Source organism: Poeciliopsis prolifica, unplaced genomic scaffold (genome assembly GCF_027474105.1).
Source record: "Poeciliopsis prolifica strain line A6 unplaced genomic scaffold, Auburn_PproV2 SCAFFOLD076, whole genome shotgun sequence".
Lineage (NCBI taxonomy): Eukaryota > Metazoa > Chordata > Actinopteri > Cyprinodontiformes > Poeciliidae > Poeciliopsis > Poeciliopsis prolifica.
This window is the reverse complement of record NW_026562451.1, coordinates 547,958-575,946: the sequence shown is the minus strand read 5'-3', so window position 1 is coordinate 575,946 and position 27,989 is coordinate 547,958. Positions and strand designations below refer to the sequence as shown.

Sequence of the window (27,989 nt, the reverse complement as noted above, 5' to 3'; positions counted from 1 at the left end):
ATTTCACCTTTAATTTCTTTAGAGGTTCTGAATTTTTGGTTACTATTGGTATTATCCCAGGAAGGTTGGCTACATTGCCATGGACCTTTTGAATATGGGCAACAAGCTGAAGATGGTCTAATAGCCTTTACCTTTAACATGCTTGTCTTTATAATCTGCAGGGATCACTCTTTGATTCCTGTGATCATTTTCAGTACACACCATGTCACAACACTGCAGTGACTAATTGTCACTGGTCATTGCAAGCTCAAATACACCTTCAATGCTAATTAGGTGAAACATTTTAATACTTTAATTGGCTCCCAGTTCTTATACTAAATGTTTGTTTCTAAGAAAGCTATGCAAAGTAAAAGTTGGAGTGGGATAATGGAATGGCCAAAAATACAAATTCAGTTTCAATATAATCCTTGTTAATGAGTGCTGGTAAATTATTCTGCCCTCAGTATAATAAACTCTAATCTACATATGTACAATTTAATTTGGACACTAAAAAGTCTAAAAGGCAAAAACAATAAAGGAGTCCTTGAATGAATAGCACCATGGGTGTAATCTTTATAGATATAAATGCAGCCTTGTATTTTTCTTTGACAATGTAAAAACTCAATAGCAAACTTGATAAATAATTCAGTCCATGTTTGACCCATTTATACAAGCTTCACATGAATCAATTTTAAGTTGGCACAAAAAAATCCAGAAAAATTCACTTTTACAAAAATGTGATATTTTGCTTATCCATGTAAAAGCCTGAATATAGGTTTAAGTAATAGTGAAGTCAGATTTTATAAGGGCCGGATTCCAGTCGCCCATTCACGTTTTAATCGTGAATGGGCGACTAGAATCGCATAAAGTGAAATTTGTAATAGTTGTCACTTTAACCTCTCTTTCTACTGATGGGGTTTGGCAGTTTATTTTGCCCTTGAAATAGTTGTTACACAATGAAACAGTTAAACTGAGTATGTATTACAATATGTTATTGTAATAGCATTCAGCTAAATTTGGATTAATTTTCCTGGATTTGGCAACATTTGCTTTCTATCCAAACATCTTACATAAATATAGAAATGAACTATTGAAAGACACCTTAGAGAAAAATAAAAAGTCAGTAAACACTTTATTAAACTGCAGCAATCAGGTACATTAGTCATTCTGTGATATCAAACTGTGATCCAAACTTCAGATAAACCTAAACATGACATGCAACTTGATCTTTAGTAGCGATCAGAAGCTCTTCAGACAAGGTTCACTGCTCAATTTGGAAGGAATTAAAATATAAAGTGCTGGCATTGTTTATAATATTCAGAAATAATGGAGTTTTATTATATTATTTTCCATGGCTAAAAATAAAAGGCAGAATAATATTTAATCTTCAGGAGAATATAAATCTGTTGTGCACAATTATCTTTGTCAAAATATGTTTTCTTAGCAGAATAAAGGTGCACTTTCAGCACAAATCCATGCAAAACAATTGAGAATGCTCACTTTTTCATTCCACATACAAACCATTAACAAATCTGAAAAAAATGTTTTCCTTTCAGGTTTGTTTATAATCAAAACTAATCAGAATTCATTTTACTTCATTAGCCACATTCACATAAAGCTAGTGAATCTCTTGCAGCTCAGCCTTATTTGGTCAAGTGTTGACATGACGTAGGACGCGGCGGAGTGACAGTCCATCTCGTGTGGTACACATGGCAGGAAGAGGTATTGGTTCTGTCTTCTGCTCTACTACATTGAAAGGACACTTCTTAAGGTGAACCGACATGCTGGGGACCTCAGTAAAACCCCATGAGGATACAGGAGTGAAAGCAGTGCTGAATCTCCACACCTGTAACATTAAAATATATTTGAATGATCATAAAAAGATTTTGTTTTTGTTTTGCAAAAGTACTCACACTCATTGAAAACTGATATATCGGTTCTGAACTCACCTTATTTTTGACCTGCCACGACACATTACGGAGCCCACTAGAACAATCTGTTCGCTCCCACTGCAGCTCTACAATGCCCCTGGTTTGGAGGAGACTGGCACACACTTCCCTCATAGTCCTTGACACCAGGGACAGCTGGCACAGGCTAAAACTATCCAGGAATCCAGCTATGTGCCACAGTATCTCAATAGGGAGCCCACTAAACCGGTCTGACTGGGAGTCTGTTGGAGGTTGCAGTCTGGTGCAGGGCTGAACCCCAAATGCCTTAAGATGCCTATCGTGAACCACCTTTGCTCCTCGGGTAGATGGATAAAATCTCCGCTGGGAAAATGTACAGCCATAATATGCAAGAGGGCACCGTTGCTCTATCCAGCCACTGAGCCAAGCGTGAATCTCCCCGTGGATGTTTCTGAAATGCGACGAAAACTGGTCCCGCCTGAATGACTGACCACATAAGAAAGGAAAGGTGTGCTGGTGTTGGGGGTTAGGGGGGAGGTAACGATTATATGGGACCGTCGCCGAATCCAGAGCTTCGAGGACCTGGCCAAGGCGAAGGGTGCGAAGAGGGCTGGGGTAGGCGAGCTGTGGTGCTGCATGATCACAGGCTGAAACAGAGGCCATGTCACCGACTCTTGTATTAGTCACCAAGACTGCCGCAGGAAATGTGAAAGTCTGCGTGCCCAGGTCAACACGGTAACCATCAATGTAGACCGTATCAGAGATCCTTCTGCACTCCCTGGACTCTTCCAAACAGAAGAGTAGAGCTGGTGGGATTGCATCAATCTCCCCAAGACCCATAGGATCATCATCGTGCTCCAAATCTGAAGTATCAACTGCTTTGTCTTCCATTTCTACCCGCAGCCTATATGGTGACTTGTCTGGTTTAGCACCTAATTGTCCATTAGTTAAAGGATATTGGACCTGGCCCTTGTAGAAGAGGTTCAGGGGCAGCATCCTCTCAGGTCCAAGATTTCCTGAAAGAACTAGCCCTTTATTGTCCAGAACTACATGGTCAGCCCACTGTGCCACGCCGTGGCTCACATGCACTGGGGATATCATTTGTGAGGTTGCAGGTTCTTGCAAAGTATCATCATTTGTTACTTCCGCCAATGGTCCATTGGCTGTGATTTTGTTCTGCATACTGATTCCTTCAAAAGCTGCATTTTCATCTAAGTGACTCGCACAAGAACTGCTCCAATTTATGTCTTCCAGTCCATTCTGAATGCTTCTATTACTGTCCAAACTGCTTTGTAACAAGACATCTCCTACATTCTCACCTACTGAGTTACTTTCACCACAGCTGGCAGTGCTAACAAAGTCTAGAGCAGCAGCTAAGCTTCTTGCAGTCTCAACGGTGGCCTCATAGAGCTTGCTGAGGTGTTCTTCTTTCAAGCCATTAATTCCACTGAGAATTTTCTCCTTTGCTGAAGCTTTGGGAACTGACTGGGATTGATGCGAGGAGGATAATTGCGAGGTTGAGATTTCAGGAGCAGACGAGTGTGAAGCTAAATGTTTCGCTTTAATCTCCTTTCTAGTGACTGGATCTTCTTGTTGAGATGGAGTCTTGGCAATCATCTTCATCGAATCAAGGAGTGTTTGTTGGTCCTGAAGTGCAAGCGCCATGTCTAGCTGCTCCATCTCTTCCAACAGACTAATTAGGCTCTCATAAGAGGTGTAGTTTAAGCAGCTAACAGGCCACCTGTTCCACTCCATTGTGCAGGAGACCGCTCCAGCTGGACAAACATCCAAGTGTGCAGACATCTGGTTACGGATCAGCATGGCTGGGCAGCCATAGCCGCTATTAAGGCACGGAATCCTCATAAGTGGGCACAAAAGTTGGTGCTCATCAACTTTGCAGGAGTGAAACACAGCCCCACACACCAATGGACATGCGATTAAATCACAAGAAACTCCTGGTTCATGTTTGACCATGCATCTTTGGTTAACACAGGAGATACAGTGAACATGGTGGTGCTCCATTTCAAGAGCCACTGAGATGGTGGAGTGGTTGATATGGGCGCCTCTGCAGAATATTAAGAGAGATAAAAGTTAGGCACAAATTAAATTATGTATTTACATTATATCAGTGTGTTTTAAAGATACACAAACACAGAAATGCTAAAATATATAGGTAATGACAAACACTATTCAGTTGCTATTAGAAAATATTGTACTGACTCTATATACATATCAAAATACATATGCAGTATATAATGATTATTTACATAATTATAGTCATTACACACTCTTATACATATATTAATCATATATAGGTCTGTATAATTTTTATGATTATATCGTAGCTTACTGTAAATGAAAACCCAAAATATAGCATCTCTGAAAGTTAGAGTATTACAAATTACAAAAAAAGCATATCTGTGTAAAATGATTAACTCAATCCATTTTGACTTGGTAGATGTCATTTACATACTCTACAAGGAGAGTAGTCCTCAATAGGCCATTGCTAACAAAGTTGGTTGTTTTGCAGAATGCTACATCCAAGCCTATTCATAGAAATTGCAATGGAAGGAAAAAGTGTAGCACCAGCTACAGGGATTTTGTTACAGCTGAACAAAGCCACAGCCTGATCGCCTCCTTTGATGCAAAAAGTCAAGTAAAAGGAAGCCCAATCAAGTATTGAGTGTATGCAAATAAACTATATTTTCAAAAGGGTGACAATTTGGTTTATTTTTGATTGCTCTTCTGTAATATTCTAAGTAACTGAAAAACCAAATTTTGGATTTTCATTCACATGTCAATCATAAAAATGGCTAGAAATAAAGGGTTAAAATATGTAATTATACCTGTAATTAATATGTGAGTTTCAATTGTTGAAATGAAGTACCAAAAACATGATATTTCTATAATATTTATGTTGTTTTAAATGTACTGGTATTAAGTAGACAAACTGCGTTTTAGTGATTTGTTTCAGACTTAAAAGACTGCTATTACAATACCAACCAGCAGATGTCCCTGCTGCTGACTTTACTGATCAATGCCTCATTGTTTCAAATCACTGTTGCAAGAGATCAATGATGTTTAGGTTTCAGGAACTTCATCTATGCAATGGGAATTTTGGTGAGAATTTTTTAGGTGATTTTGTTAAGAGGCATTTGAAAGTCAACATTAGCATTTATTTTATGTGCAAGATTGAAAACATAAACAAGCAACACAAATTAAGAAAGAAGAATGCCTCTGCACCTCAGGCTCTACAACTAAAGGGGTTTAAATCCCTTTTCAAGAGTTTCAGTCAGTTTACATGAAATTATAATTTTTTTTATCATGTTCAACCCAAGCTAAGCCAAGCAACCAATTGCATACGCAAAACAAAAAATACTTTCAGCTAAAAGTAGACAAAACTTCAAAAAGATCTAAATTAAGGAAGTCCTTTGAAATTTAAAGGCAGTGCTGTGCAGTTAATCAAAATTGCGTTTTAATTTTGAATCCAATTAAAAAAACTATGCTACTGACCAAAAGACAAACAAAAAAGAAAATTCCTTTCTCAAAGATTCATAGCATTGCAATTTCTATTTTGACCAAAATAACTGATATTGGATTGCTCCATATTGGAGCCTTCCTTCCAATCTGCAAGTTGTCCTAAAACTGCAGTTTGGACATAGATCTGCTGTTGCACATTGCTTTACTTTAAAGCTGCAAATTGATTTTCTACAAATCTAACATGACAACAACTAAAAACTTTTAAGTAGCAAAGTTAGTAAGGGCTTGAAAAACAACTTGTGATCACAGAGTGATGTTATAAATGCGTTGATTTTCATTAAAAAATATGAAAAGTGTTAAATGTGAAGCAATCACTACTCAGCTACCTAAAGAAAACTAAAAGGTTGTATATTTCTTCAGGACATTCCAATGTATTTCCATACGTTGAAATAAAGCGTTTAGAAATAAAGTACTCAAATAGTAATCAAAAATCGTATCTTAGCTTGTCTTAGGATGGCTATCAAGAAAATAAAGCGAATTTACTTATAACAACTGAGACAATAACAGATTGGAGATTCTTCATGTCAACAGGAAAAGTTCAGTAACAACTAACAGCTCTGTAGCAAAGTTTACAGCAACATTTTGTTTCGGTAATCTACATATTTTTACCCATCAACCTGATAAAAACCTCTCATGTTGTCGTCTGTCATTTCTCCACAATACCAACTACTAAAGATACCAATAGAAGGCTAGCTACAGCTCGGACTGAGTGTTGCTAATGTTGGCTAAAAACAGCTAGCTCGGACGGAAGTTTAGCAGTTCACAACAAAAACAACTTTTCATAAAATAATATGTTTCGAGGTTCCAGATGTTTCTCACCTTGTGTGTCGTATTGAGAGGAAAAGGCGTGTTATGACGTCTTTGACTGTTTCCACATTAATGCGTCTAAACCCGTCTATTAACTGGAGTTGCCACTGGGAAGAAACTGCTAAAGATAGCTAGCCACTCTCAGTCATTGTCTCGACCGGGTTTTTTTTCTCCAACCCTCTTCAAAACTTTATTTAACAAAATGTGAAGTTTATGCGGTTGCAATATAATCGAGTGGGAGAAAAAGGAAAACACGTTTCAGTACTGCTGAAAGAAACAACACTAGTTTATACAGCAGAATTGCTTTAGTCTAGTGCTGTAGATCGGATCATTAGAAAATCAAAGAGGAAATGTTCTAAGTTAATAAACAGTAACCCAGAGAAGAGGAAAAAAAAACAAAGATTAATGTTTATGATTTGTGTCAGAAGATGATTAGTTGCATTTGTGAAAGGCAACAACATGCAGTGACAAACCAGTTGATGTGTGGTGGTGAAAGCATGGATCACATGAAGATTTTAAAAAGTGTTGTACACTTAAATTTGAATCGAATGCTATCCCAAATTTTTTCAATGTATGAGTCCATTCATACTGTAAGAAATGGGAGCGCTTCAGCTGAACATCTGAGTAACATCAACTTAGAAATCAAAATTGTTAATATATTCTGAAATTGATGCCATAAGGGTGGGATGAAGATAAAAAAAACGGCACCCAAAATGGATCTCTGAAGAACACCAGAAAAAGCAGACGAGAGATACTCAGATGTGATATATGAGACCTGAACCTCTGTAGCATGCATTTTTTTAAAGCCACAATGACTTGAAGAAACTGTCACTGCAAGTCCACTGAATTAGGGACAATTAATAGATTAAGTGATTATCTTTAAACCCAGACTGTCTTTTCAAAAATATGGGCACTTAAAAAGTGTAGTTACATATCAAGGCTATGGCCATTACATGAAAAATCCATGAGAAATTAGTGTGGGGTTGGAAGGGCTTTCCCAGGCTGGCATTCATGCAAAACTTACATTTGTAGCACAAACCAAGATGTCTACTCCTCTCTTCTGATACAAACCTGACTAGTACATCATTTTAGCGTGAAGGTTTCTGATTAATAAAAGTTACATTTTGATTTAGTGCAAGAAAGGACATTTTTATTAGCAACATTCCCATAATTTCACAGTGAATCTCATAAAGATGAGCTTTGCTTGATCAAGCAATGAGGCTACGCAGGGTTTGATAACAATGCAGGATTGAGAGTCTGTCTTGTTCTGTGCACATGGCGGTAAGGGGTACTGGCTCAGTCTTCAGCTCAGCTCTGTTGAAAAAAGGACACTTCTTCATGTGATCCGACATGCTGGGAACATCAACAAAATGCCACGAGTACACAGGACTGAAGGCAGGGCTGAATTTCCACACCTGCAACAGTAAAAGATAAGTGAGTTTACTAATACATAAAAATAAAAAAACTAATTTGCAGCTGTTAAAGTTACATCCACAATTAAATCCATGGTGCATGTTACATAACAGGGATTTTTTAAAACACACAGACACACAAGTTTTTTTTTTTTACTCACTTTACTTTTGACCCGCCATCTTAAAGTGTGAGGATGACCAGGGAAATATCCTTGCTCCCACTGCAGCTCCACTATCCCCCTTGAAGGGAGGAGACTGGCACACACTTCCCTCATAGTCCTCGACACCAAGGACAGCTGGCAGAGGCTAAAACTGTCCAGGAATCTAGCTATGTGCCACAGTATCTCAATGGGGAGCGCACTAAACCGGTCTGACTGGGAGTCCTTTGCAGGTTCCGCATTGATAGGAGGCATGATTACAAATGACTTAAGGTGCTTATGGTAAATCACCCTGGTCCTGTGGGTAGATGGCCACAACCTCTGCTGGGAAAACCTACAACCATACAATGCCAGAGGACAGTGGGACTCTATGCGGTCACGAAAGTTGGGGTGAAAGTCACAGTGGATATTTAGATAATGGGAAGAATATTGGTCACGGCGAAATGACTGACCGCATATGGGGGGATAAGTGTGTGATATTATTTTAAGGGTCACAGGTTCTTTTTCCATCAATGATCCATTGGTTGCATTTTTACTTAATAGTCCAATATTTTCAGGAGCACCACTTTCATCCAAACAGCTCAGACTGGAACAGTTCTCCTTTATATCTCTTTTGTTAAAACCTTTCATTCCACTAACAACTTCCTCTGTTGTGGATCCTTTTGGAGCAGACTGCAATTGAAGTGAGGAAGACACGGTTGATGCCTCAGAAGCAGGCAATGCTAAAGCTAACAGCATTGCTTCTTCAATAACAAAATCTTTGTGAATTAAGTTTTTCATCCCCATCTCCTCTATGGTCTCAAGGAGTGCCTGATGGTCCTCCAGAGCAAGTGCAAGGTCTTTATGGTTCCTTATCTCATCCAAGATACTTCCCAATTTCCTACCAGATTTAAAATCCAAGATTTGTGTTGGGTGCAAGTTCCATCTCTCTGGGCAGGAGACAACCCCAGCCGGACAAACATCCATGTGTGCAGAGATTTTGTTACGGATCAGAATGGCTGGGCAGCCATAGTTGCTATTAAGACATGGAACCTTCATAAGTGGGCACAAAAGTTGGTGTTCATCACCTTTGCAGGAATGAAACATGGCCCCACACATCAAAGGACATGTGATAATCTCACAAGAAACTCCTGGTTCAGACTGTACCATGCATCTCTGGTTAACACAGGAGATACAGTGAACATGGTTCTCCATCTTCAGAATTAAGGGGGTGGAATGGTTCATCGGGCGCCTCTGTGAAAATAAATAAAATGTTTAATATAATTGACAGTCTCTGTAAATGAATAAATATAGGGTTTATTTTCTTAACAAAAAAATCTAAAAAGTTTGCATAAACTGTGGAGGAGAAAGGGGCAGTTAGGTTGTGCCAAATAAAAAGAATACATAAAACAAAACAGGTTCTAACTATCAGCCATTCTAAGTGAAAATCTGGTATAACAAAAGGGGTAACTAAAATGTTATATGGGTGGCACCTTATCTAGGGTGTTTAACAAAAAGAAACCTAAGCAGTGGTGTCGCAAGGGGGGCACTAGAGGGTGCTATAGCTCCACCAGTAAAAGTCATAGCACCCCCAGAGAATATTAGATTTATTTATTTTTCATCTTATTTAACATTACTTAAATGTAATGTAAATTGTGTTGCAGTATTTTCATCTAAAGACAAAAAATCTAAATAAATCATGAAATACTGAGTTAAAAAACAAAAACAACAACAACAACAACAAAAACATCCTCCAACAGGATTTGAACTTTGTCTATGCTTATTATCACTTCCAAGAAACAATTGACATGATGCTGACTCCTCCCCCATGCAGACGTGAGCAATCCTCCCCCAATCATTCTAGGGTATTTGTCAGCAAGTGACCAATCGGCGGTCGCAATTTATCAGAAAGTGTACGTCCCTTATCTAGAACAACTGACTTCGACATATTGACAGTATTTACAATGGCAAACTACCTTATGTTAGTGAGCACAAAGGTAACCTGTCGTAAGCATGACATTTTTTTATTTTAAATAGTTATGGTCAAAATTAAAACATAGCTTCTATATTGGATTTGTACATCTGACTATGGTGGAATCTGTCACTGCGCACCAACATGTCTTAAGTTTCAGAGCTTTAATTTATACAGTTGGACTCTGACTACTTATACCTTAAGTCTATTTAGGTTTAAGGCAATCTTTTTATGTCTTACTAACATGTTTGTTTAAGCTGAAAGTAGTATTACCCCTTTTGGAGTGGCCCAGTACTTGAATCTGATAGGGACCCTGTCGAAAGAGCTAAAGAAGAATAGAGTGATGGCAAGAAAGCCATCTACCTCAAGCTTGGAACACATCAACAAAGATACAATGTTTAGTGTTTAGCATAATGAAGAAAACTGATAAATCACAATTAAAATCACAAAATTGTGATCACTGGTCAGTGATAAATCAGAAGTCAAAAACACTTAATACATGAGAGTTTAACCAGATTTTTCAGTTTACATATATCAATCATTTTGATGCTTAAATGTACATAACTAGTGTCCAACTATTCTTGAAAGCACTATGGAATTACAAAAAAATTCAATGGGAGGCTGGGGAAGTCGGTTGATTTCAGTCTGGAACAATATATTTCTACAGGATTAAAAAGGAATTGTATTTCTGCAAATCCTTTCAGAATCATATAAATGGAGAATTTACCTGCCTGCATATTATGTCAACAAAAAAGTACACTGCAACCATCACCTCTTCAGTAACTTTTTCAGCAATAAAATACTTTTGATATAGATATTTGTGCAACAACATTTTCTTTTTTTGTTCAAGAAATTGATACCACTGAGCTACGCTAATGTGGGCTAAAAACAACTAGCTAGGGCGGAAGTTAAGCATTCCAAAACAAAGGACGTTTTTGCAAAAATATGTAAGCACTGCTGGTTTTCCTTACCTCAAGTCACGTTCACTGGAAAATGCGTGATACGACTTGTTTGTGTCTATATGGGGTAAACCCGTGTGTTAGCATAGTTGCCTGTGGAAACATGATTAGCTAGCCTAGCCACAATCGCCAGCCCTTTTTTTTCCTTTCGGAAACTTTATTGAACCTGGATAACGTAGCATCGAATTTATTATTCCAGATTTTTGTGTTAACTTTCTTTTTTTTATTATATACACACACATAAATATACATATATATTTATGTGTATGAATATGTATATAAATATATTTTTTTCTTTTTTTGTCATTTATTTTTAAAGTTATTTACATATGTGGGGGACAAAGGTAAAGCAAGTATTATTAATTCATTAAAGCGTTGTTAGCATTTTTAGTTAAATGGTAAGAAATGGCATGAACGTACAGGGCATTCTTCTGCTAATGCAAAAAGTCAAGTCATTCCACAAACCTCTGAACTGCTTAACACGGCTTACAAAACTAAACTGTAATAGCCTGGTTGCGACAGGAGATGGCAGTGTAGCACGAGATTTATTTAGTCTCTTGAGGACAAAGGTTTGAACAGACGCCTGCTCATTAATGTTGACAGTGGGAGATGCCACATTTCAAGTCTGGGGTCACCTACACAACATGAAACCCCCAGGAGCAGGAGGAGTTGACTCATGGGCACATCAACGGCACTGATGAGCACACTTGTCATCAAGAATTGAAACAAAACCACTCTGATTACCAATATGGGACCACTCTGATTACCAATATGTCACATCAAAAAGGTATTTCTAAACATTAGAATAATTCTTCTACTAAAATATATTATCTAATATGCCAAAAGCAATGCAGCTAGAGTCTCAAATGGCTTTTGCAAAGTCACTAAAATATATAAATATATATCATAAAATAAAAAGTGGTGAGGCCTGAAAGAGAAATATTATCTATTTTGGAAATACTCAGCTCAGAACATTTTGGAATATTTGAATTTGAAAGTAAAAAAATAAAGTTGATCATACAAGTTTTCATGTCTGCAAGGCTTTTGAACTTGTGGCTAAAACATTGTTAATTTACACAAATACTATATTGCAATTATTATTATTGTTGATATTTAATTGATCACAGTTCAGTGTTCGTTTTCACATTAACTTATTTGTGTTTTGTTGACTTAAAATGTCTACTTTAAAAACCCAGTTTGCCAGTATTTTCACCAGACATTGAATATCTAGCAAACTTCATCTCAGGATAATTCAGATATCATAAGCTCAAGTGAAGATGCAGAGATATACAACTCCAGACAATATAATGAGCAGACTGCCTGCTGCAAAACAGTTTAAACCAGTATCTTCTCATGAAAGACCTTACAAAGAAAAGCAGGTCTGAACGGTTTATTCAGTTACACGCCACACTCTAGCATGTTCTCTTTTTACCATAGTTTGTGTCAACATTTTGCAAAAGTCCAGATACTGATTCGTGAAGATTTTTTTTTAACAAAATATTGTGTTATTGTTTTCTAATACCTTACTGAATGAAAATGGATTATGTTATGTTGTTTTGTACAGTTCTCACTGGTATCTGTGTCCAATTAAATGTTAGTAAAACTCAAGAACGCCTCGTGTCCATCATTCAACTTGGAGAGAGTTTGTTGATCAATTTTCAAAAAGGCTGTCAGAAGGCAAAGCTGTGATCAACTCATGTGACAAGAATTTCCCCAAAAGTTAACATCCAACATTTCAGATGGAAACAGAAAAAACTATGAATAAAGATCATAAGTGGTATTTGTGACAGTTTAAATCAATGCGACACATTTGAAAATGATAGCCTTTGCAACCTAATTGTCCCTTTCACACTGTATAACCCGTATAAACAAAATCTAAAACTGTTCAAGGCGCAAAACACAATCACTGCAAGTAAATAAAGCAGCTCACTTTATTTCAATTAGCTTTTGCTGTACCTTTTTTTTTTTTAATAATCAGTGAACAAAAGTTAGATAATTTTTAAAAAATCCAACTGAAAATTATAATAGAAATGGAAAACTAGAAATCTTCTTTCACTGTATAGGCCAAAGAGAATAACATATAACATAGGTGATAGGTGATCAGTCCTGTTTCTGTTAGATTCTCTTAATTCTAGTTGTATCTGCTCCCTTGCCCTCAGTGGCATTTTCTTTCTCTCTCCCCCCCATTCTCCTGCTTTCGCTTCTCACTGGCTCCTTCTATTAAATCCTGTTTACACTCCTCTGAGTTCCTGGTTCTTTAGTTCCTGTTTTTTGTGTATTCTCCTGGAAGTATGGAAGTTCTAGTAATTCGTTTTTCATTAAATACATCACCATCTACACAACACTTCTTTGCTGCGTGTGGGTCCACTTCAACCACAATAAATCATCTCACTTGAATCCTTTTGTGGTTTTGTTAATGTAGATACACTGTCTCAAACCATGTAGTTTATTTAGAAACACAAATACAGTTTCTGAGTGAGTTTCTTGACATAAGAGAAAGTACAAAGTCATAGAAATGTAAGAAGAAAAATAATGTCTTTGAAACAATCAAATTCGCTGTTCTATTCAAAAGTAAACTTGCACAATAACAAACATGCTGAATAATGCATTAGTTCATAAATTTTCTTTAAGGCTAATAAGTATGTTCACTACCAATAATTCATCATGATGATGATTATATAGGCCTATAGTGCTTAAGTCATTTGCCTTGCAGTCAACCCACGCACACTCCATCATGAGAATAGACCAAGCTTAGCCATGGCCCTTTGGCCTGCAGAGTGTCTACAGCATCCAAACAGTCTTTCCTTCTCTTACATGTCACTTTTATTCAGGTTCAGTAAGAGATGATCACTCCCAAAGCCTCGGGCAACAGTGTCACACAGACTTCTTAAGTTTATTTGTGATTTATACCGCCTGGTGTGAGTCACGACACAACCCTTCATGTACAGGGTCTGTGTCCCCAAGGAGAGGAAAGTTAAACTATTTACTGACTCGTTTGCTACTTTGGAGTCTCTCATATTTGAATGTTTTTCAGTAGAAATATTTCTTGCAAAGCTTACTAAGATGTATAGATACTGGAGAATGCCACTGCAGACCAAAGTTGCTTAATGTGAGTTATATCAAATACAACTCACATTTAAGATGAACAGAAGTTTTCATCAACATCTATGATCCTCAAGCAGATGCTAAATGTCACATGAAAGGGGATTGAGGAATTTCATTGGTTGTGTCTATAGTCACTGCTCAAAACTGTGTTTTATAGACTCTATAGAAAAGGCATATTTTAGCTTGATTAAAATTTGCTTAGAAGATTTGGACGAGCCAGAGAAATGCTGGGAGAATATAGATGAGGTCAAAGTGGAACGACATCTGACCCCTGGTTTGAAAGAAGAAGTGATCCACACATCATCCCAGAATCTCCATGCCAAAAGTGAAGTTTGAAGGTGGGACCATCATGGTGTGGGTTGTGTTACAGCTTAAAGTACAAGCCAGGTCCATTTGAATGAAGGAAAGCTAGAAAAACATACCACAACATTCTTGATAAAAATCTGATGGAAAAAGTTTGGGAAGACAATTGTCCCAAACACAATTAATTGATTTACCATACCATACCATACCATACCATACCATACCATACCATACCATACCATACCATACCATACCATACCATACCATACCATACCATACCATACCATACCATACCATACCATACCATACCATACCAACTTTATTTATAAAGCACTTTAAAACAACCACAGCTGATACAAAGTGCTGTAGAAATAAGAGAGAAATAAGAAGTAAAACTGCTAAAATGGCACAATTAATAACTGGACTTATTTGGAGTTGAGAATCTACAGACGGAACTGATTAACAGAGTGCATAATGCTGGAGTCTCAACACATTAAAGATTTTTACTACAGGTTGTGTGGGAGAATGTGTCAATTCACACCAGAGCGATGCATGTAGCTACTTTCTAGATATAGAAAATGGCTGTTGTCATGACCAGAAAACATTACTTCATACATTTCTGTAAATATATTCCGTGTTTTTATCCCTTACCTGATCTGTTAATTTAAGGGTAACCCCAATAAAAAGTAAGAAATCAAAATAACTACATTAATATTTATAACTTCTATGTTGCAGTGCAAAGACTGGCTCACTAACCACGCTAACTCCTGACTGGGTAAAAAACATCAAATCCATGCATTACTTATAGATTAACTGGAATAATGTTAACACTACTTGCTTATTTTACTGAAATAACCAAATAGTTAATTTTATTTTGCTAAAATTAATTAATGGAGATTAAATAGTCTTAATCTTGGTTAAGATCACAATTATTGCAAATTGTGCTTTTAAATAAACTGGCACTATACTTTGTGCACATTTTTGCTCACATTTTTAAAATAATTTTTGACAGTTACTCATGAACTGTAAATCTGTTGTGTAATTATCTACATAATTTTGGCACTTTTGGTCATCCATGAAATGCAAACTTCATCAAATTAATCAAAGAGTTTTGATTTGTTGGTTGCTGCTTGGGAACCAAATGGATGAAGCAACTCCTGACATTTCACGTTGTCTTTTGATTTATTTTCAGTTTATTGAAGTGAATTGTAATTAATCAGTGGGTAATTATTATTGTTGGAAATGCTTCAAGTAAAACCAATTAAGTTATATCCTAAAGATAAAGACTCAAAGACAGCTCTGGAAAGGGTGGGGAGAAAAGAGAGTATGGAGTGGGGCGGTGGAGAGATGACTAGAGGGGGTTCTCTTTATCACGTTTCGAGTTGGATGAGCGAGAGGGAGAGGGAGGGAAACTCAAGTCATACCGACGAGGACCACGCGGCACAGAAGACGGACGAAGGCACGAGACATGATCCAAGGACTGAGGTAAGTTTGAATGCAGCAGAGCAATCCGCGTGCATGGCGGGAGGAACTGTGATTGTGTGACCAGGCACGTTCTGCTTCATGGTTAAAGATTATAAGCCAACTGGTGTGATAATGTGCTACTGATAATCCTGACTTCATCCTGACTTCTCGAGAAAAACAAAACAGACAAGAAAGAAAATCCACGATCTATGACAAAATAGGAAAACAGTCCAGGAAGGGAAGCTATTTTGTGTTTCTGTTCGTGCTAAAATAAAGGAGATTTTTTTTGTATATATAGATTATTTAGGTTAAACCGTGAAGAGTTTGGATTTGCGGGAATGATGCGTGCAGACAACAGTCGGATAGACGTCCTTGCAACGGAAAGCGCGCTGTCCGTGGTGCTGAAACCCGGTTTCTGTATTTTCTCAATGAATAACACTGACGGTATCCGCACTCCACCAGGTGCAATAGTTACATTCTCTTTAAAGGGTTATAGAGACGCAATTGAACTATGATTTAAGTGGTTTGTTCAAAGGCATCCTGATAGGAGACGGTAAAACAGCGTGTGGAGAAGAACACGCGTGCTTAGTAAACTCTTAGCCTTCTTTCTTCAACAATTTTCTCGTCTTTTTTCTGCAGGTGCCCACGGATACACTCCAAACGACATTCCCACAGGTAATGGATGGGATAAGCGTGGAAGCTCTGACAGACAGCAGCTAATATGCCATCGCAGACGGCACGGCTCACGCTCTGTGGCACGACATGGCACGCGTAAAGATGGGTTTTTTCGCTCTCCTGTGTCTCCCCGCGTGTCTGGTGATCACCCACAGCAGCGGCAGCATCCACGAGAGATCGGCGGTGCCCCGCGCCGCCTCCCGCTCCGTGGCCCGCATGGACGGGGACGTGATAATCGGCGCGCTCTTCTCTGTCCACCACCAGCCGTCTGCCGAGAAGGTGGCCGAGCGGAAGTGCGGGGACGTCCGGGAGCAATACGGCATCCAGCGTGTGGAGGCCATGTTCCACACGCTTGACCGCATCAACGCCGACCAGCACCTGCTCCCCAACATCAGCCTCGGCTGTGAGATCCGGGATTCCTGCTGGCACTCCTCTGTTGCCTTGGAGCAGAGCATCGAGTTTATCCGGGACTCTCTCATCTCGATTCGGGATGACAAGGACGGTTCCAAATGGTGCATCGACGGAACTCCGTCCAACCAGCCACCGCCTTCAAAGAAACCCATAGCAGGAGTGATCGGCCCCGGATCCAGCTCTGTGGCCATTCAAGTGCAAAACCTTCTACAGTTATTCAACATTCCACAGATTGCCTACTCTGCCACAAGCATCGACCTGAGTGACAAGACTTTGTTCAAGTACTTCCTAAGGGTCGTTCCTTCAGACACTCTGCAGGCCCGGGCCATGCTGGACATCGTCAAGCTTCATAACTGGACCTACGTGTCTGCAGTCCACACTGAGGGTGAGAAAAATTAGCACTAACCCCAGGACCAGTTTTTGAGTGATGTATTTCAGTTTATTTTAAAACCTATAGATTGAAATTGATAGGTATTAAGAGCCTAAAATGCCAAATCATGATTCATTAAATACATAAGTTCATATGTGATCACATAAACACAATTGGATATTTTTACCTTTTTTTTTTTTTTTTGCAATGTGCTGATCACTTCCAAATTCTCTGTAATTCATTAAATTGTGTATTTTATCTGCCTATTAATGGTTTATAAAAATGTTTACAGTTCAACTAATAGTTAAAGTATTTATTACCTATATTTAAGGATAATCTCAATTTGGTCTCAACAAAATAAACACATTAATTTACAATGTTTTCAGTGTAATGTAATAATGAAAAGTTAAAACTAAAAACTTAAATAGTAAAATGTATTACATAATTTCAGTATCGATTTGAAATTTTAATTCCACTGTTGGAGTGCTCTGGAAAGTCATTATTACTGCTGCAAGTCATCAAGCCTGAAGATGATTGGTTAAGCTAAACATGAAGTGAACTTTAAACCACTCAATGTAAGCTCCACCCATCTGCTGACCCTCATGATAGTCTAGAGTAATTATTCAAACATATTACAAATGTCAATTGATAACAATACAGAAATGAATACATCATTAATTGTATGTGATACAATCACTGAAATATATATAAAAAACAAACGTGGCAAAAAGCATGCACAATGCTCAGTGTTCTGTCTGACCTGCTGTGGTCTATTATGACATCACTGCTTTCAAATAGCTGCCTTGACTACACATGATCAATGAGAACCAAAGTAAAGTAAAACACCCTAATGTTACTTTAGAAATGCTCAAAATATATTTTGTGTTTCAAAACCCGAGAGTTCTGTCCTGAAAACCTTTTTAAATCTGACACAGACCAATTCTGTATTGCAGTCAAGGATCTTAAAATACATGTCACCTGTTAATATTGTATGTATAAATACATAGTTTATAGTGACCCAGGTTTTCTTGATTGCATCTTCAGTAAACCATTTCATCAAAACATTTCTTTTAATTAGGAGTGGAACAAAAAAAAAAAGCTTATTAGTTGTTACATTTATAGAAGAGTCATACTCTTTGACATATCAAGGATCACATGCTACTGAGGTTTCACAGGTCCTCAGGGTTTTATGGTGGGATATAAATATGCACTGACCCCAGAGCAGCTTTTACTTGATTTTTCTTCTAAACTCCAACTGAGTGTCAGCCTTTTGTGGTTGAACTTGATATCATTTTCTTTGTAATAATGTCTCACATGTACATCTGCACATTAAGATCATAAAGAGTCCTCCTATTGTTTCCACAACTTCACACCCAATGTGCTTTGCTAATCGGAAAAGAACGTGTGAACTTTCTGGCTCTGTTAGGATGGCCACCACAACAAGTTTCATAACTGTTTTACAACACATAAGAGACTATTTTAGAATGGACACATTCATATTTATTCCATTTTTCAATGGATAGGACCTGGTTAGGAATTATACTAATTAAACTGAATATAAATTCTCATAAATAGACTCAAATTTTCGCATTGTGATTAGCTTCTTACCTTTCTGAAAACTTTTCCTCATTTGCAGCACATCGGTTATGTTGTGGTGGAGACAGGAGATAACAGAAAAAGCTGGGTTGGGTAGACAGAGTAATTACTGTGAAATGAATTATGTCTGTGGCTTTTCATTAAAGTCTTGGTGAAACACAGTCAGTGATGTGCACCCAAATTATGACTGACAGGCTGCATTAACCAGGATCTCTCTCTAAGGAACTGCAGACATACTGGGAGTGTGAAACATCTTTGGAGAGTCTTATTATAGTTAGATATGGGAGACGAGCGCAGGCTGGCATTAGGTAAATGGCAAAGGGAGTTAGGAAAGTGTAGTCCCTGAAGGACTATAGGTGATATCAGGTATCTGACCCTCCTCTGGGAATGCCATCAGAAAATTTAGGAACTGCAGAACAATGACATAAAGGAAAAGTTATCATTTATATCAAGTGCAATGTAGAATAGCACTGGCAAATCAGCAAATCAAGCTGTTATTTTGTGATTTATTTTGTGCAAACCTGTGATTTGAATACTTGCAAATCACAAGTATTCAAGCAATGTTTGTAGCAACATTTTTTACTACAAGAATTATTTGCCAGATGCTTGTTACATTGTTGAAAATTCAACAAATTATAATTAATCCATTTGTTTTGAAATAAATAACAGTTTTTTAAGGAAACTTTTCTACATTTCTGCTGCAACTGTGATAACTGTTTAGGCAGTGCTACAAACACTACAAACATTTGCCTAAACAGTGATAACATTTGGACATTCATTGACATTTTAAAAAAATCTCTTCAACCATTTCTACTCGTATGGAGCACTATCACTTTGACCAATCTGAAAGAGATTGAAATTTGTTTTAACACCCTTAACTCAATTCTAAGAGAGTCAAAGTCATCCTCTGTCCATGAAAGTAAACAAAATTTTCCAAACTTGATTGAAATTGTTTGGAGCTAATTTAAGTATTTACAACCGCTGAACTTTTACATGTTGCACTTCGGTGCCTTTTTACTGGATTCTGATGTGACAAACCAGCAGAGAGTAGCACAGAATTGTGAAGTGACCACATAAGGGTTTAAAACAAATAAAATCTGTAAAGTGTGGCATGCAGTTGTAGTCAACGTCCTTTGGCTATAACATAACTAAAGGGGTGTTAATACTTTTACAAGGCGCTATTCTTGTTTGTCTTGTTTTTAGTCATCTTGAATCTGTGGTCACGACTGGCTCAAGCTCATCAGTTTTCTATCTCCACCACCCGAGACAAGTTATAAGTGCAGCTTGTTGCCTATAGCAACAGCTAGAGCTGTGAAATTGCATAAATTACCTGTCTCGATTATCATCTCTGTGGTGATGAATGCTTAGTGCGGGGTTTTTTGTTGTTGTTTGGTCATTGTGAGGTGTCAATTAATGCACCACCCACCTGTCTCATAGCTGAGATGGAGAGAGTAAAATAATTGGATATCATTATTTCCATTTACCTCCAGCAGAATGAAAAGAGGCAATAGAAAATATAATCAAAGGACTATCGGCAAACCAACACATGGACACATTATGGGCCTGTGTAAATGAATTACACTGATGTCTATTTCAGCAGCAATGTAAAGCTTCAACCATGTGCAGATGATTGTTTGTCCTCAATCATGCAAGAGAATCGGGCCACTCATCAACTGCAAGACAAATGTTTTCACATATTTTCAGCAGGGTGCTTCTGATTTCCTGATGATGACATGTCTGTTCAAATGCAAAAACATGTTCTGTCGCACACAAGCGATTGGATTGTCTGTGTAATCCAGCTCACAGAAAGAGAAGCTGTGGGTTTTTTTTTCATCAGTTCAGAGCAGCGTTGCAGTCTACATGGAAGGAGAAGATTTAGACGTAGAAACAGCTTTGCCAGGCTCTTGATTGGGACAGTTTAGAGTTAAACAAGGACAGTCATCTCCACCCCTTTGGGCTTGATTGCAATCAGCAGCAAGTCAAGTCTGACTCTCATCATTAGTGGATCAGAGTTTTGGGTCAGTCAAGGATTGAGGCGGTGAGAGACTGCTGAGAGGAGTCCTGTAGGCATAACATTGATTATCTTTTACATAAATATGTAGATCATGGCTTGTAAAAAATAACATGTTAACACTACTTTGACAATCTATCTGCTTCCTTTCAAAATTAAAACCACCAAAGAGAGAACAAATTGCAGATTTCAAAAGATGTTTTATTTTATTAGATTATAAAGAAGACTATTCAAACTGACCTGACCCTAAACTTTGGTCTAATTGTGCTAGTGATGACAACATTGCAGATTTACTAAATACATCTATTTCAATACGACCCAAAAACAACCACATCCTGGCGGGAAAACTTTTTTTTTCTCTCAAAATTGACGTGTTTTTATTAAGCAGTTTTATTTTTGTAATTTCAATTCGTGCTATTCTATGGTTAATGTCTAAAGCTAATGTCTGCTTTATTAATCTCCTTCAGGAAACTATGGGGAGAGCGGCATGGAGGCCTTCAAGGAGCTGGCCTCTCAAGAGGGCCTGTGCATCGCCCACTCAGACAAGATCTACAGCAACGCCGGAGAGAAACATTTTGATCGCCTTTTGGGGAAACTACAGGAACGTCTGCCCAAAGCTCGAGTGGTGGTGTGTTTCTGCGAGGGCATGACGGTCCGTAATCTTCTGATGGCTATGAGGCGACAAAGGGTGCGTGGGGAATTCCTCCTTGTTGGCAGGTATGGTTGTATGTATCTGCATGTCTCTTTTCACACCAGTCCAGAGCATCTTGCTGGATCACAATGACTCTGCTAACAGGCTGGGAGACTAAGAGAGGCTGTTTTGTCTTTCCAAAGCACACGTCACCAAGACAACCAAAAATAGACTACACAAAAGTAGCACTGAATAGAAATATTTTGTCTAGATTGAATAATTACCATATCTGTCACAGATGCACAATTAGACAGTCAATTTTTCCTGTCCAATTTCTACATGACCTCTTTCCGGTAGATTTTCTTATATATGCAATTGTTGCATTTTGTTTCAGCATTGAGTCATTTGGATCAAGCACTTGAATTTTAGAAATTCCTCTTAATTGGATATTCAATTAAGCTTTATCTCACAATTAATTTAAGCTTTTTTTAATGTAAATATCCATTTACATTAATGCTTTCTGTTGTCAGTCACAGCAGTGACTGGGTGCGTTAGCATCATATCCGCAAGCTAGGTTGAAATGATGGGTTGGTTTTTCTAACCATGTCCATTCCCCAAAAGACATGGTTATTTATTCCATACAATTCAATGGAAACAAACAAATCTGCTAAAATAATAATAAAAAGAAAAACAGGGTGAATAATGTTTTTTTAAAAATTTTTTTAATAGTGATTTAATGTTGTTTTTAATTCCAAACCCACCTTGTTGAGTTTTGGTCCAAAGTTCAAGTTTGGTTTCAACAAATTGTGACACATTATCTCACAAAACTTTGGGAAACTTTTGATAATTCTCAATGTTTCACTTGTAAGAAAAGATTTCAACTTTAAAGCCCTCCTCTGTTTTCAGATAAATAGACACAAAGGATGGTGTTGTCTCATGCTGAGGAACACATCCAGTACTTGACAGACATTTCTTCAGTTTTCTTGGTGCGACTGTCAGCCTCTTGGCAGCTTTATTGACCACCTTGGTCGTTGCTTTTTCATCAATTTGGGACAAACTTCAAGTTTTCACAATGCTGTTGTTTTAGCTGTGCCATGTCATTAAGACAGACAGGCAGTGGTTTGAGTTTTTTTTTTCTTGTGCTGTTAATTTTCTAATCTTAGACTGTTTTGCTAGATGCAATGAGTAAATTAGATGACATGTTGCAGAACATAAAAACTATGGATTAGAACACCATGCTGTGAATATAACAGAACATTATTTTCTCTTTCATTTTAGATTCTCATTCAAAAAATAAGAAATATTTTGTCAGTGTGAAACCAGTTTGAGTTTTTTGAGGCTCTGTATTTGACATAAGATATTTAAGTTTTGTTTTTTAGAAAAAACAAACATAGTAAATTAATTTTAACTTCTGCACTCCAACAGGCAGGTATGCTGCCATGACTTGAACTTCTGAAAGGGGAAAAGATGGAGAAACAATAGAGCAAACATAATGTTTTCAGAGATTTGTAGGTAGCTAGGGACTGAGACGGAGATAAACACTGAAGAAAACCAAAGTTGGCAATTCTTTGTTCCATTAACTTAATGGAAGTAGGGGGTAGTAAGAATAGGTGCTCATTGCAGAATACAATCTCATTCCCCATGAAAACTGCCCTGTACATAAACCCTAACTTCTCATTCATCATGTTTTATAAAAGCGTGAGGCTCTTGTACCTTGTCTAAAACTAAATTAACATTTAGATGAGAATCAGGATTAATATTTTCATTGAGAGTTTTAATTATGCTTAGTATTTCCATACAAATAGAGATCACTTGATCTAATCCAAACCTTTCATGTTGAAGAATATCTTTTTGTCATTGTCTTCATCTTTGATTATCCCTTCTTCATACCTTGTATTATTTCCCATAAGCAGAACTGAAGGGGACTCAATCGGCGTTCTTAGCTGCCTGTTTATATTTCTACATCCAATGCAACCATGCATAGCTTAGTTCTTAGCAGCGCGGTCTTCCTTGTTTGAATACCATCTAAATTATCTATTGTAAAGACACTCTCAGACTAGCTCCCATATGTGTCCCTTTCTCTTTCCTCCATAGGAGAGGAAAAAGTGAATCTTTTTTTAGCTTTTTGTGGAAGTCTCCATGGGAGGAAGAAGTACTTCTAGGTCACAGAAAATAAAAGGAGATAGAAAGGAGTGCTCTGTAAAATGACAGAGCAAGTCTGGACCAGCACAGATGCTATGCCATGTGTGTGGCCAAATAAAGCTGGCAGGTAGGTATTAGCTCACCAACGGGAGCTTGTCTTCCTAATTTATGCTTTCACCCTACAGGGAGCCTCTTCACATGATGTGTGCATGTGCATTTTGGCTTGTTCTGTGTGTTACGTTTGCATAAAGCAACAAGGGACATTCAGTCTGATAGCATACAGTTGGTAAAGAGGCAAAAAAGTCCAACATTCTAAGTTAAGACCAGATTTTTGAAGTTTAACCAATAATTATGGATATAGGAACATTTGAAACAATGGTAACATCCTACAGCTATGTGAAAGTGCCACTGTTTGTGTCCCCTGACATGGTTTGTTCCCAGTTGTAGTCAGTTGCTGCTTTTTGGTGAAAAAGCCCCTGGTACCACTTTTCACTTGACTGCACACACATAAACAGATAAATTAGCAGCTGAACAACATGGAGTGCAAATGAATAACAGCCCAGTATGATTGTAATTTTGAAAAATATCAGCTTAAAAAGTAACGGGAAATCACTGCTTCAATCAAGCAAACCCGGTCCATGAAACATGTTTGTGCTTTGAAACTATTTTTAAACAACAAATGAAAGCAGTTCATTGAGCGCCAGCAACCTTAGTGGTTTGAATATTTTTGAACTGGAAGAGCCACAGGCTGAAAACAACTTGTTCAACTTTGAAAATTAAGGTTTGGAAACAGCCTTTAATGGAATGTTTGTACACTGGATCAACAACTCATCAATGTGGAGAGGAATTTAGGTTTTTGTCATCTTTCCAAGTGGACCGTATTAAAGCACTCCCGCTAATATTACCTGAAGGATTTGCTATCTGATGCTAATTCTGTTGACTTAGCGACAGGTATTTGGTTTTTGGCAATTTACCTGGTAAATTGCCAAAAACATTGCTCAGGTTCAGTTCAATGTGCTCTGAATAGATGTGTTTCTGATGGACTGGCATTATGGAGTTCATACAGGAGATCATTTGAGGAAATGATAAGCAGACACGAAATGGCCAAATAGTGAATTCCTATTATTTTGTCTGATAATGCCATAAAAAAGAAAAACATGGTGGATGACATGAAAATTTTAATCCTGCTGCTTCATGCATGAGAGTTGATGGATTGTGTACAAGAGATTTCATACTCCAGAATCACAGAAACTGTCATGAGTTGTTAAAATGACAGCTGGTCATTTTAAGCTTTGAACTTTTGTAGAACAACTGAGATGTGAAATCATAAATGTAGTTTTGATCTTAACAATCTTATTTTACTTAGGATGTGTAATGTGCCACTCTGTGCTGAGAGCATTGCAAACAATAGATCAAGTTTACATATCGACAACTATTGGAACTGAAATGTTTTGGATCAGTACTAGCAATAAAAGAGTCCCAGCCTTAAACCAATAGTCAACTTTTGCTCCACAACTGATAAAATGAGATTTCATATTGAAGCTTGCATCTCTTTGACATTATCTCAATTGTTGCTGTGCCAAGAAAGTGCAATACACCAAATGAAGCAACATAAAAGCTTTTGATTCAGAGCATCAGGGTGAAATCATCATATGCTATCAGTATGGTGGTTTTCATCCTCATCTCGCTCACTGTGATGATCAGAACCCCACAGAGGCAGACAAAAACACTACAGCAAGTGGGAACGTGAGAGTGGTTTGAATGTGAGAGCTTTTTGTTGTTGCTGTTCATCTAACCTGCTCTTCAGACGAGGGCTGTATGTGGCGTCATCCTCGACCCACTTCATCCCTTGATTTCAACCTTTTCCATCCACTCTGCTTCTCTGTGGTCCGGGAGTCTCTTCTCGTTCTCTCTCCATGTTTTTAGAGATGATTGTGTCAGCCAGCTCTCTCAGTTTCTTTATGACTCCAAACATAGAAACAGCTATCAGTGTGGTATGAACAGAGGGAGAGGAACTTCCAGTCCCAGCATATTGTGTTGAACCGTTTTCAATGTTGTCACCTTGAAACTACAAACGTCAATGTCTACCTTCTAATTCAATGGAAGAGCACAACTTAGAAATGGAAAAAAATATATATCTTCAAACTTTTTTACTTATAGATAGCTTGGCTGAAAAACATAAAAGTAGCAACAGCATTATTAGGTCTAAGGAAAAGACAAAAAAATGTTATGGGTATACCTGTTGTGAAGTTTGCTGACTAGTTGGGCTATAAAATAATATCTCAAGCTTTGCAAGTTTCCCATCTACAAATGGAAATTGTACTGCACAGCTGCAAGTCTACCAAGCTGGGGAAGTAGAGCATTAGTGGGAGAAACAGTCAGTCTACCCATGGTATGGTAAAGTCCACACACATGACCTTCATGAAAGCAGGGAAAGAATACATTCATTGATGAAAGAAAGAAAGTTATTGCCCTGGTGAAGCATGGTGGTGGCAGAATCATGCTTTCTCTGACTGGTCAGTAAAGGAGAGGATCTAGATAGTTTATTCTGTGTGATCCATTATATCATGATATGTTATGTCCTGATATAACATATCATTTAACATGATATAAATGGTTTTGATAAATAAAACACATTAAACTGACTTGGTTCACACATGTGGAAGACTGTCGGGGGTTTCTCAGGTCGACACTTAAGACTAAGTGAAGATAAATATTGGTATTCTTCAGGTGTGGATTTGGAACTTTTCAGATCGAGAGAGCTTGCAGAGTAACTGGTGATAAAAATAGACTATAAAAAAAGAAAAACAAAACGAGAAGACAGAAACAGAGAAATCGGAAGAAGATAAGAGAGCTGAGGATGGAGATTTTGTTAGATTATCATCTGTGGCTTTCAGTTGTTTTCAAAGATTAAATGCTTCCCAGCAGACTAGAAATTTGTTTTTTGCTTTGCAGGGAAAGTGGAAAATGCTAGCAGCAACAATCCAAAACCAAAACTTGCAGTTCCACTGTGGGCAGTTTTTATGCACCATGCAAATCTTAAATGGCAGTTTATTATATTTTTTTCTATACAGGAATTAACTGAGGGGGTGCAAGCAAAAAACAGACCCCAAAAAAGGTCAAGTTGTATTCACTGACTGAAAAATATTTTAAATAATACAGTGGATATCAATTTCAGACTATTTCAGATCGACCCGCCCCATTCAGTACTCAAGAACGTTAATTTATACTTGACTCATATAAATTTACAAAAGAAACAGAAATATCAGTGATGACCTTCCTGATGCATTGCATTTGCTAATGAAAGGCCGGCCTGACAAAATCAGAAGCCTCCTAATGTATTTTTTTTAGCAGGTCAACGAGGCTACTATGCTTTGTATGAATGAAAGACCTAGTTTGACAAGAAATGTGAGCCACTCAGCGTGATGGTGCAGATGGCCACACAGTTTTCACTTGTTAGCGATGTGCCAAAGCAACATGCACAATGGCTCCCAGTGTGCATTGTTACAGATCAAATTAGATTCTGTTTCTTTCACATATCAGCATCTTTACCAAATGTGAGTCGTTGGAGACTATAAGCGATAGATCTGTGACGCACATTATCAAACTAATATGCTTGATAATAGGAACTAAGTGTTATTTTTCCCCCCCTTATACAGTGAACAGTACCTGGCAAAAATATCACAAGCTCCGTGAACTTTAAGTGCAACTTTGTGAAGTGGAAGGAAAATGAACAAATAAAAATCTCAAACATGAATATAATTTAGATCAGATTTGTGTAGTAATTAAATCTACCGTATGTAGCTTTAAAAAGGAAAATGTTAAGTTGTGACAGAGTAATGTGAAACAAATGATTTGTCAAAAGATTGCACTTCTCCACTTCCTCCCAGTGCTGCTATTGCTTTTTGAAGAAATGCACTTCTCCCAGTCAAAAACAATCAATCAGTACCAGGAGGAGCGTGTTAGCACTGTCAATCAACCTTGTGTATGTGCTACTAAATGTGCTAATGCTATACAAACAACTTACTGTTCCAGGAAAACTGCAACTATGCTAACTCGCCTGAAAATTCATGGAAGCCTCTGTTTTGGTGAACCCAACTGTTGAGTAGCAAAGAGAAAGAGAGAGGTTGTGCACAGCATGTACACAAGCTTGATCAACAGCACTAACACCCTCCTCCTGGCTCTGATTGGTTGTTTCAGATAGAGCAGTGTATCTCTGTAGCGAACAGCAAGTCCACAGGGAGAACGCAGAGGAACTAGCTTTTTTCACAGATTATCTGTCTCATATTTTACTGTCACAATGTTCTGTGTCAACAAATTTTGAAGTGGAGATGTCTCAGTTCCCCCAGATTTCAAAATCACCCTTCCAAGAACAGCTGTGCACACATTAATATCTTTATTCATTTGTTAGGTGATGTATAACGCTATTGATTTAATTATGGGTATCAGAGGATAAGAGGTTGAATAGATCAATGCACACCTCACTTTTCTGACTATTTGGTGTAAAAGCTAGGAAGCCATGCTTCATTTTATCTCTACCTTGCTTCTTTACTTCTAGTTTGTGTTAA

The 27,989-nt window shown here is 37.7% G+C and overlaps 3 protein-coding genes across 6 annotated transcripts in view; 1 reads left to right on the top strand and 2 right to left on the bottom strand.

Annotated features, from left to right (window-relative positions):
* Nucleotides 1-1,094: 1,094 nt before the first annotated feature.
* LOC129352437 (F-box only protein 30-like) lies at nucleotides 1,095-6,372 on the bottom strand. Of its 2 annotated transcripts, none has more exons than XM_055021442.1 (3): nucleotides 6,246-6,372; nucleotides 1,929-3,951; nucleotides 1,095-1,825 (listed from the first exon to the last, which is right to left on the bottom strand). In XM_055021442.1, the coding sequence occupies exons 2-3, from the start codon at nucleotides 3,906-3,908 to the stop codon at nucleotides 1,631-1,633; spliced, it is 2,175 nt and encodes a 724-aa protein (XP_054877417.1). In that variant the 5' UTR covers nucleotides 3,909-3,951; nucleotides 6,246-6,372; the 3' UTR covers nucleotides 1,095-1,630. The 2 variants fall into 2 exon arrangements, with proteins under 2 accessions (XP_054877417.1, XP_054877418.1); XM_055021443.1 differs by lacking the exon at nucleotides 6,246-6,372 and adding an exon at nucleotides 6,055-6,212.
* Nucleotides 6,373-7,343: 971 nt separating this feature from the next.
* On the bottom strand, nucleotides 7,344-10,839 carry LOC129352440 (F-box only protein 30-like). Its single transcript, XM_055021448.1, has 3 exons — nucleotides 10,726-10,839; nucleotides 7,807-9,036; nucleotides 7,344-7,648 (listed from the first exon to the last, which is right to left on the bottom strand). Exons 2-3 carry the CDS (start codon nucleotides 9,025-9,027, stop codon nucleotides 7,442-7,444), a joined length of 1,428 nt encoding a protein of 475 aa, XP_054877423.1. The 5' UTR covers nucleotides 9,028-9,036; nucleotides 10,726-10,839; the 3' UTR covers nucleotides 7,344-7,441.
* A 4,683-nt stretch (nucleotides 10,840-15,522) lies between these two features.
* The window catches only part of grm1a (glutamate receptor, metabotropic 1a), a 34,919-nt gene continuing 22,452 nt past the window's right edge, over nucleotides 15,523-27,989 (top strand). For 2 of the 3 annotated variants that reach the window (XM_055021439.1, XM_055021441.1), the window contains exons 1-3: nucleotides 15,986-16,047; nucleotides 16,225-17,056; nucleotides 21,116-21,365. In XM_055021439.1, coding sequence (XP_054877414.1) covers nucleotides 16,348-17,056; nucleotides 21,116-21,365 — 959 coding nt within the window. In that variant the 5' untranslated portion in view covers nucleotides 15,986-16,047; nucleotides 16,225-16,347. Of the gene's footprint in view, nucleotides 15,607-15,985; nucleotides 16,048-16,224; nucleotides 17,057-21,115; nucleotides 21,366-27,989 lie in introns of those variants that run through there. The other variant, XM_055021440.1, reaches the window with a different exon arrangement.

Excerpts from the sequence above, each read along its gene's own strand:
- LOC129352437 (XM_055021442.1), bottom strand. The coding sequence starts at position 3,908 with ATGGAGCACCACCATGTTCACTGTATCTCCTGTGTTAACCAAAGATGC. Across the intron at positions 1,826-1,928 it reads CGTGGCAGGTCAAAAATAAG|GTGTGGAGATTCAGCACTGC; the intron begins GTGAGTTCAGAA and ends TTAATGTTACAG.
- LOC129352440 (XM_055021448.1), bottom strand. The coding sequence starts at position 9,027 with ATGAACCATTCCACCCCCTTAATTCTGAAGATGGAGAACCATGTTCAC. Across the intron at positions 7,649-7,806 it reads GATGGCGGGTCAAAAGTAAA|GTGTGGAAATTCAGCCCTGC; the intron begins GTGAGTAAAAAA and ends TTACTGTTGCAG.